The sequence below is a fragment of the Dunckerocampus dactyliophorus genome, chromosome 19 (genome assembly GCF_027744805.1).
Source record: "Dunckerocampus dactyliophorus isolate RoL2022-P2 chromosome 19, RoL_Ddac_1.1, whole genome shotgun sequence".
In the NCBI taxonomy this organism is placed as follows: domain Eukaryota; kingdom Metazoa; phylum Chordata; class Actinopteri; order Syngnathiformes; family Syngnathidae; genus Dunckerocampus; species Dunckerocampus dactyliophorus.
The window spans coordinates 7493663-7512997 of NC_072837.1; the positions used below are offsets into that span (position 1 = coordinate 7493663).

Consider the following 19335-nt stretch of genomic DNA (forward strand, 5'->3'; position numbering starts at 1 on the left):
GCAATTACTGCAAAAATAGTCCAATCTGAAGTAACACAGCGCTCAACTTTTGAAGTATTTTCTACTCAGAACAGAACTTAGATACAATAAATCCTCTGCGAATGGCAACCCCCCCCCCAGCAAATAATGGACACACCCATCAAAAGCTACTTGGGATAATCTAAACCAGGGTTGCTCACACTTTTCCGCCTGTGAGCTACTTTTAAAATGACCCAAGTCTCAAAAGAGCTACCTCCTGCTATGAACATGGAGAATATACAGTATGTATTTAGTATATTTATAAATGTATGTACACTGTACATGTCTATCAATTATTCACAATTCAATTCAATATGACTCGTCAATAACTCGTCAATAGTTCTTCCTGAGTAGTATGTTGTAAATAGCTACACAGCGTTCAACATAATGGGCACCCCTGCTCTAAAACCTATAATATACCTCTCACAGTTATTAAAAGCATGTTAAATTCAGTTTTACACATTAAGAAATAACAGGCTTACAGTATATAGCAGTACAGTATACTAACAAAACGTGCATGTTACAAAACGTCACGTCTTAGCATCTTCCTGCTGGAAAATGTTGGGTGAAATGACTGGTGAGACAGCGGCATCTGCTAGACTCAAAGCTGTAGCGCTTTTCTTTTTTCGCCGGCAGATAGCACGTTACGTTATTGTAAAAATTACAATTTAAAGCAGAGGAAATAAATCCACTAATATGCGGGGATCTACTGTATACAGGTCAGCATGGTAGGAATGATGAGTAGAAGGTTACAATAGTCAAGCAGTCCGAAAAGTATCAATAAACAAATATACTGGAATCTTAAATAACCCCCAAATGCTTTATCTCCAATTTCTAACTTCATTTCAATGCAGTAAAATGTCATCAACCTACCTGGGAGCCTTTCTTACTTCCTGGTAAGTTAATGATGAGCGTCTTCCCTCGGATACCGCACACAGGTCTGAAATACGCAAACACAAAGGAAACATGGAAGCAGGAAGTGAACAAGAGCACTCCAAGCAAAAGCAAAACATAGATCCCCAGCAAAATAAAGAATACATCTCGGATCCTCACAGCTAATCTAAAATAATTATTCGTAGCTAAATCTAAAAATGGTACAGTGCTTCTAATTATATCTGCACAAAACTATCTTGGAAGAAATATTTTGAGCACCACATTGTGCAGTTGCCAACCCTCCCAATTGTCTCGGGAGACTCCAATGTCTCACTGGTCTCTCTCTCAGTGTCACATCTTTGCAATTTTCTGAATTTACACCTGATAAAATGTATTAGTACGTCTGCATTTTCCACCCAGACAACAAGCGGTAATCCTGAAAGAGCACATCGCTCTGGTTTAGCCTATGAGAAGAGGAGGAAGTCGAAGAAGCAGCGAACTGAAATCAGTCAAAAAGTAAATATCATCAAGCAAATTTCAGCGCGTGGGAACGGAAAGCTTTAAAGGCAAGCTCACATGCCTCTTTCAAGATTTGCCATGCCGACTTGTATGTTGAGTGTGGGAAGTTTGTGAAAATGGGGAAAACTGAAAAACATTAACAAGCTGTGACTATAGTGAAAATGCTTTGAAAAAGAAGATTAGATGCTGTTTTATATGCTGAAAAGAAGACAGCAGTCCTCACGGCCAAATAAAACACCCTATTTAAACTTTGCAGTGAGATAAACACGTTAGAAAAAGACATGCTCCCTGACTCACAAATACCAAGCAATATTCCCGTGTACATACAGTACCAAGACAACACAACTAGTCAACACGAACGTAATGCTAATCACCTTTTATGTATTATAATGTTATGTTTTATACACACACCTTTCTTCATATCCAATTTTCACTTTTATGTCAGCATAAATGTATAGTTTGACTCAAATCGGACTGGGTTATTGCATAACATATTCTAGATATGACAAATTTTGAGTATTACTGATGTAAGATGCATAATTGTGTGCTTGCTTATACATATCAATGACCAGTGGGGTAATGACCAGTGTAAGTGAACTCATTCAATCCCACATTCATCCCTTCTGCACACTACGCTCCTCCACGCTCTTCCACTTCCTCCTTGCTGTCGAGTGTGTTAATACATGCAAATGATCCATGCCTAGCTCTTATCAAATGCACTTCTGCCCCCTTGTGGCCATTTCTATGGCTTAAAACTGCTCCAACAGTGACAACTATTAGTGTGCAGTTGCGTCATCACCTCTTTTTGCCTCTCGCGTAAAAGAAACGTAAAAGACGTGCAACTACGTCTTTGGGATCGGGCGTCTGTTTTTTATAAAACATATAAATACGTCTTTGGTATTGAATGAGTTAGTGTTATTGCCTTTCTAAACATTTTTGGTCAAGTTTTGTATTGACATATATTAGATTGTTATATTACATTTACACACAATCAAAATATTGTACTCATGGCGTTTACACACAGACGTGGACAATTACATGTGTGACTGCAATGATACTCTGTGAAAATCATGTTTGCCAGTATCAAACACGAAATTTGACGTTCAATGTTTTGGTAAATAGATCATTTTCCTTTCTAATTACAAAATATTGCAGTAATGCGGTTTGCAACTTTATTTAACCCATTCCACAATTTTAACTTTTTCATATCTACCATGCATGAACCACTCGCTCGCTCTGGTGAAATGTGAGAAGATAGAGATGTGCGAGTCCTGAACAAGTCGTTCAAAACACACAAATGTCTTTACTGAATTGGGACTCACGGGTGCTTGTCGCCGTTAACTCCTTAATGTACTCACATCAGTCATTAAAAACAAAAACCATTATTAATTGTGGAATTGTTACTCTTACTGCATTTGTATACATGTATTCACCACGTGGAAAAAGAAACAGATTCCTTCCTGGCCGAGCTGCATCACAGACTCGACAAAATTTACAATTCACTCGCTCAGCCCGTGGGTTTCACTGACTCATGGGTGCTCAAGAAGGACTCAAGTTTTATTGCCTCATGGGTTGATGAAGACTTGAGTTTCACTGACTTGCTTGATGGAAACTCAAGTTTCACTGACTCATGGGTTGACGAAGACCCGGGTTTCACTCACTCACAGATAGGGGTGTCCCACTTCAATATTGATATCGGATATCGGGCCGATATCAGCAAAAAAACAAGTATCAAATACGTCGGTCTACAACTAAAATCTCCAATATTGGCACACCGATACGAACAGACTCCGCCCCAGCACGTCTATTCATCAACAGCCGGATAGAGGCCATGTGATCACAACAACAGCGTGTGCTAACGTGTTAAGCATGGAGTAGGAGTGATGTCAGCGTGTGTATTAAGATGACATCATGTCGGTGGTGAATAAAGTCGGGTTGAAAAGCTTAAACGAGCCCCGACCAAGGTGCGTGACGAAGCGTCGAAATTCACTGACTCACGTGCATGTGCGAGTTTCTGCACATGCGCTTTGTGATGACTGACTCAAGTGAATCGAGTACCCAGTTCACTTCAGTGAGTGACTCAAACGAACTCAAGTCAGTGAAAGCAAGTTTCAGAGACAGAGAACTGTAATTACATTCTCATCAAATGTAATCTTTGGTAAGGCACCTAAAATCCAGAGTGTGGAATAAACATAACTTCTTTTGTGGAGGAAATAATAAAAGAGAGGGAGTTTCTGACCTGGAAAGCATGCCTAGCGGTGTGACGTTGAGGGATCCCATCAACATTGCCAGCGACATCCCCGGAGCCTCACGCTCTATCACCTCCTTAGTGGCCTGGAGAAATGACAGAACAGAGGGAGCGATGCATTAGTGGGATCATAGCTGAACAAACTGCCTGCATCTTAGGTTTCCCTTTGCTGTGGATTCACCTTTACAAATAGATGCAATACAACTGTACATTTGTGTGGTTGTATTGGATTATTCATCTGTTGTATGCCAATACATTTCATGCCATTGGAAAGCATGTTTATTCCCCTTAAATGATTACCATTTGTATAAACGTGTGTTATGTCTGTGTAAAATGCGTCACATCTTCTGTGTTTGTGACAAACAGGTGTTCCGCTGATTCTATGGACTACTGTTTGGTGTTTGTTTGGCTGATTGAAGGCTTATTGGAGTCAGGACAAAACAAGACATATTGGCAATGTTACAATGTCAGGCTCAATGACACGTGAAAGAACCAACCACTGAATGTAAGCTCAATGCAGAGAAATAGTGAGAGGAGATTCTGCAACCAGTGAAAATCCACTGTCACAGTCTGGAACTGAACTCCACCCTACAAGATGACAGAGACTACAGCTCCAGAATTTGGGAGTAGAAACATTTCTGACCTCAAAGCAACTTAACAGTTGGAAGTTTTGTTCCAACACAACCTAACGTGGGAAGACTCCTGGTTGAGGAGTGGAATGCCATCCCACAGCAGTGTGTGACCAGGCTGACCAGCAAATGACCAATATGTCTTGTTTCTCCTTGTTTCTGAACACTTCAGTCATCCAGTTCACCAAAGAACACCAAATGCAACATCAGAAATGACCATTTTACCAGCATAGACAGTGAAGATTTTACACACAGAGAATGAAACAACAATTCAGAAAAATGAAGAAGTTATGGCGATCTGACCTTCAGATATTGATTTACAATCCCACACAATCTTTTATCAGCTGTCTCAAGGACGTAAAATCCTTACATGACCTCCCAATCTACAAGGTTCATTGACTACCAAGATTGATTCCATCTTAAAAATCAATGAGGAACCGTGCATATTCCTCTACCAGCTAGTAATTAAACATCCTTATGAGACACGAGGTGGTTACTGCACTACCCTGTCACTGCTTCATTTCTTTTTAATCCTTTAACAGAAGTTTGCAGGGCCTTCTGCATACATTTATGTTATATTACTTGAGGCGCTGGATTGCTTCCAGATAGATGGAGGAAATATGGTCTTCTCCTCCAGCTGTGTGTGTGCGCTACGTTGCCCTTGACTTGAGTGACACTTCAAATGCACCATTAGCATGGGGGAGGGCGGGAAGGAAAAAAAAAAAGACTTCAAAGAAGACAAGTCACCGATGGGTATTGTGGGCCTTGACTCAAGAGAGAGAAGGGAAGGAGTGTAGGAGGGACTGAGTGAAGGGGTGTGATGGACCAAAGGGGGAAGGGGGAAGGACTGAAGGAGGGGCTTGGTGATAGATGTATGGTCCATATCATTTGTCATGTAAAGACACTGATTGGATGACAGGAAGATTGACCGATTGGACAGCCTGTTCTCAGGAGAACTGAGTACAAAATGATTAGCTCTACATTTCTGCGTGACTTTCCTTTTGAATGTATAAAACATTAATATACTACAGCAATACAAAATTATGCAAAACACACTTACTAATCACAATATTAGGCACACCAACATAGGCTAATAAAGCTTATAATGCTTAGTTTTAATTAATACTGCAAAGGAGATATTAACGTATTTTCCGGACTACAAGTCACACGAAAAAACAGGCTGAATAGGTGTGCAGTAACACATGACATTCAAATGTACAATAGCATAAAGACAATACCTGGGAGGCTGAATAGGCTACTTAACATAACAAGCCAGCAAGTCCAACAAACAAGTTACCGGTAAGCAAGTTCACCAAGTTCACCGAGCTCCCTATCTCATCCCACATTACAGAATGGCAGGAGCAGCACATAGTTGTCACAAGCCTAGAACGCTCTCTTGCGGCTTTCTACGGCAATGCAATCCTTGGTTCATGTCAGTCAGTTTAAATTAATTTTAATCATTTAAAAACATGCTAAATTATCCATCCATCCATTGTTTATACTTGTCCTTACTAGGGTATATACAGTACATTGTAGATTCTTAAAAGTATGAATGAACACATGTGGAATTATGTACTAGAAAAAGCGTGAAAGAATTATAAATATGTCTTAAATTTTATAGATATATTTTATGTCTATTTTTTTTTTTTTTTTTTTAAGCGCTGCAAACCCTTGGTGTTCTCTAAATGGGCTTCATGAGGCAGTCACCTGAAATGGTTTTCACTTCACAGGTGTGCCTTGTCAGGGTTACTTAGTGGAATTTCTTGCCTTATTAATGGGGTTGGGACCATCAGTTGTGTTGTGTGTGTCCAAACTTTTGGCCTGTACTGTATGTTCTGTCAAATTCTCACCAGAAGGCAGCTGGGATAGGCTGACGCATACTCGCAACCCTAGTAAGGACAAGCGGTATACAAAATGGATGGATAATTTAGCATTTAGAAGCATTGGACCTCTGGTTTAGTTATGTTGACCTTGAGATGTTTCGAAGGATATGCATTAGATATAAGTACAGTACAACTCATTGGACATATACAAGTATTTCAAAATATAACTGTAAAAGTAACTTCTCAGTTTACACATTTCCAATTCCTGTGAGATAAACACAGAGGAAACCAGTCTTATAGTCTTATAAGGTTCTTGTTATCGATTAAGACCAAATACAGTCACAAGGTGTATCTTAAACCCCGTGAGCACACATGGAGATGAAGATTCAAGATTCAAGAGTTTTATTGTCATGTGCATAGTAAAACAGAGATGTGTTGGTCCACTACAGCGTACAGGGTGAAACCAGATAGCTGCTATTATCAGACAGTGTGTACACATCTCCTCTTTTTTCCCTTCTTTCTTTCCTTCCAGGAAGATTGCTGCTGTCTGACATGATTGATGATGGCCAGCGATACTGCTGAAGCTCAGCTCCTGCCAAGTTGAGTGTGTGTGTATGTGTGTGTGCGAGACGGAGGATAATCATGCAGTATAAGTCCAGTTTGTTCTTCCGGAAAAAGTAAGACACAATAAAGAATCTATAATTACATGTTTTTTAATGATTAACACTTACTGTAGCCATAGCTGGCTGTATATACTCTATATTAAAGCACAGCAAATAAGCATACAGTCAGGGTGATATACCATTATATATAACATTTATAATTGTGTTTTTTAAAATGTACAAGTAGTAGATCCCCTGCAAATGGTGAAAAATGGCAAATAATGGATGCATCCATAAAAAGTCCTAAAATGCCTATTTTTGATACTCTACACCAGTGGTCACCTTTTTGAGGCCAAGATCCCTGGTCTCGGCCGTGAACCTATATCCTGGATGCACGGCAAATGGTATTGTGATAACTAAAACAAATATCAAACATAACCTCTGAAGAGAGCGAGTAAAAAACATAAAAGAGTAATACCAGAAGTGCTCGACACACACGACACAAATGTACTGCCACCTGCCACCCATTGCGGCTTAATTGCTTACAAGATGACACATTACGGCAAAAAAAGAGAATCAGTAAGGATTTGACTTCAGCCTCTTTATTTCCCAAGGGACTGTGGGGCTAATTATATGTTAATCATCGCCACCACACACACGCACGCACGCATGCACACACACGCAAATATGTAAGCAAGTGTGTGTCAGCAAAAATGGCTTGCATTCAGAACACAAACACAACAGGAGAGATTTGTCTGTCTTTTCGTTTCTGAAACCTCTAAAGACAGACAAGGTAAAATCGACCTCCAAAGTTGCACACTTTGAACAGTCATGATGTCTGACACTAACTGAGAGTAGGCGTCAAAGGTTTCACTCCATATGTTTTTGTTTTTTGTAGTTTTTGTGTGTGTGTGTGTGTGTTTTTTTTTTTTTTGGGGGGGGGGGGGGGGGTGCTGTTTCTTTTAACATTCACTAGTAATAAAATGCCAAATAATGGAAAAATGCAAATAAAAATACTTAGATTTATATAGCAATGGACCCAAGGGCCTATTACCATAATTGTGGTTAACTTATATTTTCCATTATTGTGAGAATTGTGTGCAATGCATGAGGCGCCTCTGCAACACAAACCACATTTGCCAAGTGAAGACTTAACTTTTAAAACTGTGTTGATGTTTCGATATTAACAGCAGTTAACTGATGACCCTAATAAGGACTAAGCGGCACATAAAACGAACGACTGAATGAATGAGCTTCTTTTTACACTTGTACGGCAGTTGTTGGAATGTCAAGATGTCTACCTAAAAATGCACATACAGGTAATACAATTATACTATTATTATATTATATATCATAATTTGTATTTCCACTTTTTACCATCCTGATTCTTAATCCAAACAATTCAAATTCAATTTGATTGTGTTGGGCCTTATAGGCTCCACTGTATGTTGTTTTTGTAGTTTCAATAACGGAATAAACCCGGCAATAAAAAGACATGGTCAACGTTGCAATGAAAAAACAAGTGAACTCACCTCTGGTGTGACGTCTCTTGGAGCAAAGCCGGTACCCCCTGTGGTTAAAATGAGGTTAAGTTCCTTTTCATCGCACCAGTCCACTAGAGTTTCCTGTTGGTACATCAAGGTACACTCATTAGACACGCGTGTGTAAAATTGTAGCTGTGAAAATGGTGGTGTACCTTGATTTCATCTATTTCATCTGGTACTATCTTGTAGGCCACAATCATACCACCCAACCTGAAAAAAGAACAAAACCATACAATAAGTATAACTTCTCTGATTGGTCATAATAATACAGTATAAACAGGAAGAAGGGCCGAGTAGTGAGTGAAGTGACGCTAATAAACCCAACATGGAGCAAAATTGGCCTTTAGTTGGTAACCTAAAATTATTACATGGAAAATATAGCAAGTACAGTACAGTAATAGACAAGTGCACCATGATGTCGCTTACGGTGAATGGCTGGGATTGAATGAGTTACAGTAAAATGCCCCCCTAAAGGAACCTTTATGTGTACAAGGTGGAGAACCAATGGGGGAAGCATTAACCTAGATGCAACACAAAAGTGTGTTGAAAAGAAAAAAGAAAATAGAGGACAGGCCAGAAAGGATGCCCTTGAACATCTCCTCATAGAAGGATTTTCCAAAGGACAGAAGAGGACACTGAAGAGGAAACTGCTTATCCTGATGCTGTCGAACCCTTGCGACCTCTTGTGGTCACATTGAGAATGACACCTCCCCCCAAAACAACCCTAGGCTCAAGGTGAAGGCTCTGCACAGACACCTCTTATGTAACCACCACCACCCCTCCTTTTTTAGTGTGTGCTATTTTTGGAAGAGAAGTGCATCATGTTTCCCCTCTGTGACAGCCACTTAAACACCATGATACCCCCAACTCTGGGAACATTCATTTTTAAGCCTTTCAGACGCTTTTACCCACACATAAGCTTACAGCTGCTAAAAGAGACTCTTTAAAGGTCCATTTTTTTCCCCCAAAAGCATTACATGGTACAACCAAGAGCAACCCACCCCCAAAACACACATTGACACACACACACACACACACACACACACTCCTTTGCTGACAAGACATTTCAGTGATGGCACAAGTGATTTACTTCCACTGATGTGCTATGGAGGGAGGATGGCCATCTTTGTACGTATGCAAGTTTATGTGGATCTGAGCGTGCTCAAGCACTCGCTCTATATTGTGTGTGTGTGTGTGTGTGTGTGTGTGTGTATGTGTGTTACACCTCGGAGAGTAAAGGAGCTGTCAAGACAAATCACCTCTCTCCCTCTCCTGGGGTTTTTATGGCGCTCTGTTTCAGCCCAAATGAAAATATGCTCAACACAAATAACGAGGGTTCCTTCCCACTGTTTCCTAGGCAACCCCTCCTGTCTGAAGCTTCTAGTCGCTGTGGTGTTCATCATGAGTGTGTGTGTGTGAGGGAGTTTGTGTGCACCAGTGAATGTTTGCGAATGTTGTTGTTGCGATCACGGACGGTATTTTTGGGTGAGGAGGTTGCTGACTGGACCTGCGACATTTAGCTCAGCTGTCAATACGTGTCTGTGCGCATTCACATCGATCAACAGTGATGAAATGTAATTGCATTGGACCACTTCACAGTGCTTCCCATATCCATTCATTTATTTCTGGCGGCCCGCCACAGATACATTTGCACTGTCACACTTAGAGTTGGTGCTACCTGTTTGGAATTCTGTTTTCCCAACACACTAAACACTTCCAGAGAATAAGAAGACGTAGCAGGAGGGATCGGTGTTCTAGTGAAGAGATTTTTGGAACTCTGACATGAAAGCACTCAAAGTTTGTAACATTAAAAAAAAAAAAAGACGTGACACAAGGAATATCATCTGTAGCTCTAAACATATTTGTTTTGCTTTTCATGTGTTTTTTTCACTTTTTGCAAAAACATCATGGCCAATTAATAATAATAATGGATTTGATTTCAAATAGCGCTTTTCAAGGCACCCAAAGACACACTGATGGTATACTACATCTGTATCCACAGCTGCCCTGGGGTAGACTGACAGGAACGTGGCTGCCACTTCACGCCTACGGCCTCTCTGACCACCATCAAACATTCCTTCACATTCATACACCAGTGTGGGCAGCACTGGAGGCAAGGTGGGTGAAGTGTCTTGCCCAGGGACACAACAACAGTGACTCGAGCGAAACCGCCAAACTTCCGGTTTCAGGACAACCTGCTCTACCTCCGAAGCCTTCTGAGCCACTGCTGCCCAATTCGGCAAATTTGACCATTACATCATCCACCCGCAAAACATTACACCACAAATAGATTGCAGTCCTATGGGCAACACGACTTTACATTATGCACTTGAATGAAATAAAGTAGCAGTTAACTACATGGCAAGCATACACGTTAACTGTGACCTAAATGCATGGATATCTATCACCAAAATGACGCCATATGGAGGATGTTTAAGTATTTGGTAGGAAATGACTAAAGTTAAGCACTTTATTGAGGTACAAACTGGATATTTTCCAACAACGTAACGGACAATGCATTTGTACAAGCTCTGCTTAGCAACAGACTCTAGAGAAGTAGAATTCTGCAAGTAGGCAATTCCACAAAGATGGCCGACTTTCCACAGACATGCATTAAAGCGCTGCTCAAGAAAAAGCTACAGTACACGTTGCCATAATTTAGACATTAAGATGTCAGTGTTCCACTCATTGCAGTACATTTGCTTACCCATGACACATAGTTCTAAAATTGCACTGCCATCTATTGTACAGAGTTGTAACAACACCCTACATTTACATTATAATGTGTTTATGAACGAAGGTGAACTAGTAACGCCAAATCTATTTGTCGTTGCCCAAATCTATTTGTGGCAGACAACCACCAATAAATGAATGCAAGGGAAACACTGAAAGATTATTTTAGTGATGATGACTGTCGACCTCGGCGATTTCACTCTATATTTTGGCAGCACTTGTACGAATGACAGTGCTTCGTTTTCATGGGGTATCCTGCTAACTGCTTGTGAGAACATGGTCGCCATGACAAGACATGAATATATGTGTAGTGTAAGTGTAAGAAACAGTAGACTTTGTAATCTGCCACCAATGAAATTCATCTAGACTATAAGCATCAGAAACCAACCAAAGTTCACGCTCAATTTGCAGTCTTTTCGCCAGAGGTGTGGAAAAAACCTGATGTGGGAAAAAGGAGAAAGAGTCAGTCAAGTCGTCTGTACGGTAGTAGTCTCGGCCTGAAAGCCTGGACGTCCAAATCTTTCTATGAATAAAAGACGAGCAGTGTGAGAGGATAAAGGCAGAATGAGACACAGAGTGAAAAGAGTGAGAGCGCCATGAGATACACCGTTATGGGTACACTTACTGAGAGACAAGTGTGCATGTGTGTGCGCAGCAAATCTCAGTGGTTGTGGGACACTTTTAAGATGAAACCCATCTGCCAGGGTGATTTTATTAATAATAAACAAGCTCTCTGCACAGGGCACTCAGTCTCACGTTCCCTTTCTTTTTCACACACAGTGCACTGTGAGGGCACATACATGCATGCACGCACACACACATACACACACACGCACACACAATCCTCGTAGTGGCATCGAGCCCATTACAGCCCATCCATATGTAGGGGAGCTCTCAAGGGGTCACCTCTCAACTGATGGAGGAATGGGGGAGGGGCACAAACCCACATCTTCCCCCGACTTGAGGGGGAGCTCTGAGTGCTTAGCAAAGGGTTCCATTCCCATTTTTCCACTCAACACATGCTTTAAAATAGTCCACCAAACACAGGAATTCCATTTCAATCATCTTTTTTTTTTTACATATCTTTGGTAAATGGTCTTTCACTTGTATAGCACTTTTCCACCTCCAAGGCTACACTGCTACACTGCTAGCACATTTACCTACTGATGATGCAGCATCAGGAGCAACTGGGGGTTCAGTATCTTTCCCAAGGACACTTGGGCTGAGCCATGCTTGTGTATCTGTTAAGTCATATTTTTGAACCTGTATTACAATTTCTACCTTAAGGCTGCAAACAATTACAATGTATCCCACTGGCCATCCTCCAATTGGGTTTCCCATACATCCATTTACTTGTGGCGGCCCACCACAATTAAATTCAGACCATCACAGAAAGATATGTCACTATATTTTCTTTATTTCTTTTTAGATTTGTTGCTATCTGGTCACCCTCGCTCACAATCATACTTGTATTATAATAAGACTGACTGAATGGCTTGTCATTACAACTCTGTCCAGTAGATGGCATCGTCACTGCATAGTCAGAGGCACTTCAGCTTGCTAAAGGAAGGTGCTCTTCAATTTACAAGTGATAGCAAACAACTAGCTCATCATCATCAAACAGAACAACAGTCGTACTCACTGTGAAGACCAAAAAATAAACAGCACAACACACACCTACAATGAACGACAATCCTATGTGGGCAACAACTAAGCGCTAACAACCAACATGTAACTTTAAGCGTTAGTTACAAAGTGCCTGCAAGGCATGCTGGGTATTCCAGTGAGATATTGGATCTAAAATAACATGTACACTCACAAGGAACCCAGGACACATTATTAATGTTTTTTTTTTACTGTCCATGCGTGTTAAAAGGCGTGCGCATACGTGTCTACTACTGCACAGTCAAGAACTTCATTTCCTGTTGTTAAATAAGCTTCAAAAACATGACATAAAGTCACACATTACCTGTCCTTTTATCTGTCACTGAGTTTTGCGTCATGGCCAACTCTGCCAACTAGACAATGACATCATCACTGAATATTGTATCATGCATGTATAACATAATATTTACTGCATACCAAGAAAGCACGCGATATCTTGAAATTTGAAATTATTGCCTTTAACTGCCAAGATCAACACTCCTGACAAGAAGGAGTTTCCATGAAAACAAATGTGCAAAACATCAATCTGTCCAAAAAGGACAAAACATAAAAATGAATGCAAAAAAGTAGGACATACGCACATCCTCTCATGTGTGTGTCTTTTGGGTTTCATTTGTCATGACAACCTCTGGATGCCCTTGAATGCTAAACTGGCCGATCTGATTGTGTGTGTGTGTGTGTGTGTGTGATCCTACAAGATAGTGTAGTCATAGTTTATAATAGATGCCATGTTAGGGCTTATTTTGTGTGCTAGCTTTATATTGGGAAGAGCAGATGTACCACAAAGCAAAAAGCACCCGGCCAGTTCTGCAGTGCTCCCCACGATCCCTCACTATCAGTAGAAATAATGACTCACTGATCGCTGATCTTAATCAGACTTTAGAACCCATCACCTGAAATGTCATATCAAGCCCAAGATTGTGTGTGTGCGGTGATGAAATCCACACACTAAGGTAACAGATGGGTGCAACTTAACTCTCGGCTCAACCCTTCGGTTTTTGTCTCCAATCTGTAATCCAGCCTTACGCTGCATCACATATATGCCAAAAATGTAGCACATTGTAACTTTTCACTGTCCAGCAAAATATCTCAAATGTAATGGGTTACCGGATGGACAATTTGGAAATCAAACACATCAAACAAATTTGGAAATCTCATCATGCACGATTTGAGGATTTCCCACAAGATTTCATTTCAGCGAGCATCTAAAGTAGGTTTTCCTACACTTAGATTTAAGAGTCCAATTTATTATTTTTTTTATTGATGCAAAAACAAAATGCTTTAATCCGGTGGTTTTGAAAGTGTGGCACAGTCAGCCCACCTCAGATAATATAATAAAATTGGGGCCCCCGCCCAACCGCAAAAACCCAACTTTCTGGTGTTTTCGGCTCACTCCTAACTCTGCATACTCATGAACTTAACATCAATTCATTTTGCCTTTGACGTAAATGAAGTTAGTTAAAGTTTGTTTTTGTTTTTTATTTTTATTTAGTTGCTCCTCCTTTGAGAACACCGACTTTCAGCTATTTTACTGATCGTCAAGCAGGCCAAGCGCCCAATTTCTTGGCAAAGGGCTTTTTAAGCCATAGTTTTTTGAGTAAATTTGCCGTGTTTTGCATTTTCTTAAATGTATAATTATTTATTCATGAGCACTCATTGATCATTGATGCGGACTCTGCATCGGCCTGGTGAACAGGGAGCTGAGCCGAAAGGAAAAGCTCTCAACTTACCGATCTACATTCCTACCCTCACCTATGGTCGTGAGCTTTGGGTAGTGACCAAAAGGACAAGGTCGCGGGTACAAGCGGGAAATGCAGTGTGGCTGGGCTCTCTCTTAGAGATAAGGTGAGAAGCACTGTCATCTGGGAGAGACTTGGAGTAGAGCACTGAGAGGAGCCAGATGACATGGCTCGGCCATCTGGTCAGGATGCCTCCCGGACGCCTCCCAGGGGAGGTAGGAGGCCTCGGGGAAGACCCAGGACACGTTGGAGAGACTCTCTCTCAACTGGCCCGGGAACGCCTCAGGATCCGTGAGGAGGAGCTGGACAAAATGGCGATCCTTCTTCCAATGAGGAAAAATGTGAAAGACAAAACCACAGAACCGTGAAAGGAGAAACATGAGGGTGGTCCTGGAATCAACGTCTGAGCGTGTTGTCAAATAAAGACTCACCGAAGTGGCTGTCAATTCACGGTCTTAGATTCATTTAACAGTGTGACCGATTGAAGCAAAAATGTACAATCTCGAGCGGCCTCCTCGTGAAGGGAGAGCATCTGGGCGCATCACGATTGTTCTCAAGAATGTCTACTCCACTCTTGCTACCACCGACAGACATGACGACCTACACTTCCTCCTTACACGTTTGGGTTCGCTGGACATAATTCATCAGTTTGTGGGAGGACCAATCGCATTATTACATGCATGAATGTACTGAATGTACCTTTCTGTTCATTTCTATTTAAAAAAAAAAGTCCTTCTGTGACCTCCCGGCAGATTGACCATTGCAAGTTTCTTTAAAAGAGAACTATGTAAAAAAAAAAAAAGACAGGGTGATTTATTTAAAATGAAAACACATGGCTCTGACCATGATGTGTGTGTGTGTGTGTGTGTTGTGTGTGAGTGAAAACCATTCCACAGAATCTCAATTCTAAGTAAGAAAACTGTAATTTTTTTTGCAGGATCGTGCAGCCCTACTACCAATGCATGTCTAGATTTAAAATGTAATCTTCTCTGGTGTTTTTTGTAACCTTGTATTGTGCCCTATGATATAATAATAACAACCGTGTAAGAGGCTATAATGAGTTCCTGATCACAATCTGTCGCTCGGTCTTGCATGACAAACACAACATGGCACAACTCCCCTGTCACACACAAGTACATGAGCCTTGAAGTGGACCTGCTGCCAAAGATGTGACAAGCAGGAACCACTTCAGGGTCCCTCAAGCAGGAGACACAGACACTGCACTGATGCTGACACCCTCGCGCCAGCAAATCAATGCATGTAATGAGAATGACCCAGGCAACAAGAGAAGGTGGTTGGAGTCACTGGCACCGGTGGCATTTAAGAAGGCAATGTGTGGCGCATGCAATTTTAAAAAGATCATTAATAAAAGTGTTAGTCACTCTTCCATCGATCTTTTATGTGTTCTAAAGCACATGCCCGCCGCCATGAAAGCGCAGTTTAGTGCGTTGGATCTTTTTAATTTGAGACACGCTGCATTTATAGTGATTATAGTTTTTTTTATTCATGGTCCTTTTCACGCTCCACATCCTTGTTCATAAAAACAATTGCACATTTCACCTCCTCTTTGTGAAATTAACGACTCCTGCAGCCACACAGAGCCATCCTGAAAGAGAGGAGCTCTGCAGCTCTTTTGTTGTTGCCAAGCATGCTGGGAATTTCCCTCCACAGGGCGACACTGAGCCCCGACATGTTGTGTTAAAGAGATATTTTTAGTGTCTTTGTTACATTCCTGCATAAAAAAACCTTCCTCCCTCAAATGTGCACACACACACACACACACACTCACACACACACAAAGTCATTTTCATTTAAGAAATAACTTTAAAAAATGACGCGTGAATGAGTTATCCTTCTTTGCCGTCTGAGTCATTATCGTCAATCAGGCTCATACTCACAGTGATGGATCGTGGACGAGATCTTTGAGGTTTACGCCACTGCGGTCCTCTGCGAGGTTTCGAAAACAGCTGTCACTCACTACAAAGACAGAGAAGAAGAACATTTAATCACCACACAACATGTTAAAGACCAATTAAGATCCTGTATAACCTGTAACTCCACCAGACAAAAACACGGTCAACTCCATTGGTGCGAGCAACACCACATGAAAGTGGTACACATGAACGCAACATTTTCAGTTTCACTATTACGTTTTATTACTATCCTTCATTATTAAACCCGTAAGGGAAATTAAAGTATATTTACAGTGGCTATAAAAGGTCAACACACCCCTGTGATGTAAAACAATGAGACCAAGATGATGATTATTTCAGAACCTTTTCCACCTTGAATGTGCACTATAATCTAAAAAGTGCTCGCTTAGGTGGAAGCCAACATACGTGGTCGAACGCTTTTGTCGGCATAAAATTTGAGACAGGCATTTCTATTTAAAAAAAAAAAGGGTCTGTGTATGTCAACTTGTGTTGTAGTATTGTTTACTTCCTCATTAAGCAGTTTGCCACAACTTCTACTATCTACACAGCATTAAAATGTGCACACAGTGACTTTGCGCTGTGCAAAAAAAAAAAATTGTCAAAATAAAAGCATGGCAGTGTTAACCTGGATTCTATGTGTTGTAGTATTGTAACTTCCTCCTTATTGCTAAGCAGCATGAAACAATGACAAGAACATAGCTACTACACAGAATTAAAACACACGGTTTTACGGTTTTACACGTACACACGGTGACTTCTTGTTCAGTGCAAAGTAGGGTTGTCACAAGAATCAATACTTACCAAGTCAATAGCAACCCATATAAAATACATCAATGCCTGCTTTTTTAGGTATCGTCAGTATCGACTATACAAGTTTTCCATCGGCAACCTGTATTGGATCTTGGAGGACCTGACATGGCCAGCATACGTGTATGAGCACTGAGACGACTGAGCAGCAGTGCCCGTTTATCATAAGCGACTTTGGGCTTGTTTTTTTTTGTAAGGTCGCTTGCAAATTCCAAAGTTCCCTGTTGTTTTGGGCTTGTTTTCAGAGAGCTAGTCGCTTGTTTCTGTCACGAGACCTGGCAACACTGCTGAGCGGGCAAGACCTTAAAAAATGGCTTAGTACGAGTCAAGCACATATCGATTAGCCAGGTAGTAGGAGTCCGTGTGGAGACGCTTTGCATTCGAGGTGGATGAAAGTGCTGCAATCATGAAATCACAAAAACTGACATGCAAACAGTCTGTCCGAAGTTTACAAAACTAAGAAGGAAACACTACAAACCTGGCAAAACACCTGAAAGACAGACACCCTGACTTGTTTAAAGAATTCAAGGTGAGTACGTTTGAGTTTAATGTCGCTTTTGTAACGTTATACATGACCTGGCGATATGGCCCGTTATTCAGGCTTGAGATCCAGCGTACTATGCTTCTAATACTGGAGATATTCAAATAATAAAGTAGCGACACTGTCATGATATGTTACATAATGAGATGATCTCTGACAATATCTGAGTTGATGTTTGAACTAAATGTGGATTTTTTTCTTTACACTGTAAAGCAGGTGCTTCAAACTCGCGGCCTGTGGGCCATTTGCAGCTTACTTCACAGTTTGAAACAGTTTTCAATGAAGTTGTGAATTAAAAAAAGACATGGGTTCTGTTTTTTTTAATTTTTATCGCAATATCGAAAAAGTATCAGGAAGCTTGGAAATTCACAGGCATTGGTATCCACCACTGAAATTCTGGCTGCACGGTGGCTGAGTGGTTAGTCAGGATATCAGGAAGACTTCAAATCTCCGTTGGGCATTTCTGTGTGGCGCTTGCATGTTCTCCCCGTGCGTGTGTCGGTTTTCTCTGGGTACTCCGGTTTCCTCCCACATTCCAAAAACACGCATGTTTACTTAATTGCCGACTCTAAATTGTCCATAGGCATGAATGTGAGTGTGAATGCTTGTCCAGGGCGTACCCCGCCTCTCGCCCAAAGTCAGCTGGGATAGGCTTCAGCATACCCCTGCGTCCCTAATGAGGATAAGCGGCATCGAAAACGGATGGATACTGAAATTCTGCTATTGTGACAACCCTACTGCAAATTAAGCTGCATGGCCGCATTAAAGGGACCGTATGCAACTCCTTCCAAATTAAATTTTAAGAATATAAAAACACGGCTGCACGGTGGCCGAGTGGTTAGCATGTTGGTCACACAGTCGGGAAGTTGGGAAGACCTGGGTTTGAATCTCCCTTGGGCATCTCTGTGTGGAGTTGTGTTCTCCTTGTGCGTACGTGGGTTTTGTCCGGGTACTCCAGTTTCATGCATGTTAAGTTAATTGGCGACTCTAAATTGTCCATAAGTGTGGATGTGAGTGTGAATGGTTGTTTGTCTATATGTGCCCTGCGATTGGCTGGCGACCAGTCCAGGGTGTACCCCACCTCTCGCTTGGGATAGGCTCCAGCACACCCCCGCAACGCTAATGAGGATAAGCGGCATAGAAAATAGATGGATGGAATATAAGAACACCAACACTGATATTGGTATGGGCTGATACTCAAGGCTGGTATCATATCGGATGTGAAAATTTAAAAATAAACTAAGGCCATGTCCACACACGTACGGATATTTTAAGGAGGCATATTTTTCTGAAAACAATGCTTTTGGAAAACTCCGGCCAAAGTGGAGATTTTAAAGTGTGTGTGTGTCTTTTTTATTTTGAATGTGTTTTAATGTGGACAGACATTTTTTTTTAAACTCCACTCGTGTGGATGGACATTTTTTGGGGGAAATGTGCGATTTTAAAAAGATCCGTACAGCCTAAGATGGTGTGAACCCACACTACCTTCCATTAAAAAAACAAAAGAGTGGTCCCTTGACTGCAGAGCAGGTGTGAGCCACATGAGTCATCACACGGTCACAAACGTATCAAGTGCGACAGGGCGGGAGACAAATATGATGAGAAGAATCAGAAAGAGATGGACGATGCAGGTGGGGTGCCAAACATGAACAGACATGAC

The 19335-nt window shown here is 41.2% G+C and overlaps 1 protein-coding gene across 2 annotated transcripts in view; it reads right to left on the reverse strand.

Annotated features, from left to right (window-relative positions):
- Window positions 1–19335, reverse strand: part of gphnb (gephyrin b) — a 110495-nt gene that overhangs the window by 52681 nt on the left and 38479 nt on the right. For both annotated transcript variants that reach the window (XM_054761962.1, XM_054761961.1), the window contains exons 2-6: window positions 16292–16370; window positions 8409–8466; window positions 8245–8337; window positions 3650–3744; window positions 892–958 (exon numbers count right to left, since the gene is read on the reverse strand). In XM_054761962.1, the coding sequence (XP_054617937.1) occupies window positions 892–958; window positions 3650–3744; window positions 8245–8337; window positions 8409–8466; window positions 16292–16370 (392 nt within the window). The remainder of the gene's footprint in view (window positions 1–891; window positions 959–3649; window positions 3745–8244; window positions 8338–8408; window positions 8467–16291; window positions 16371–19335) is intronic.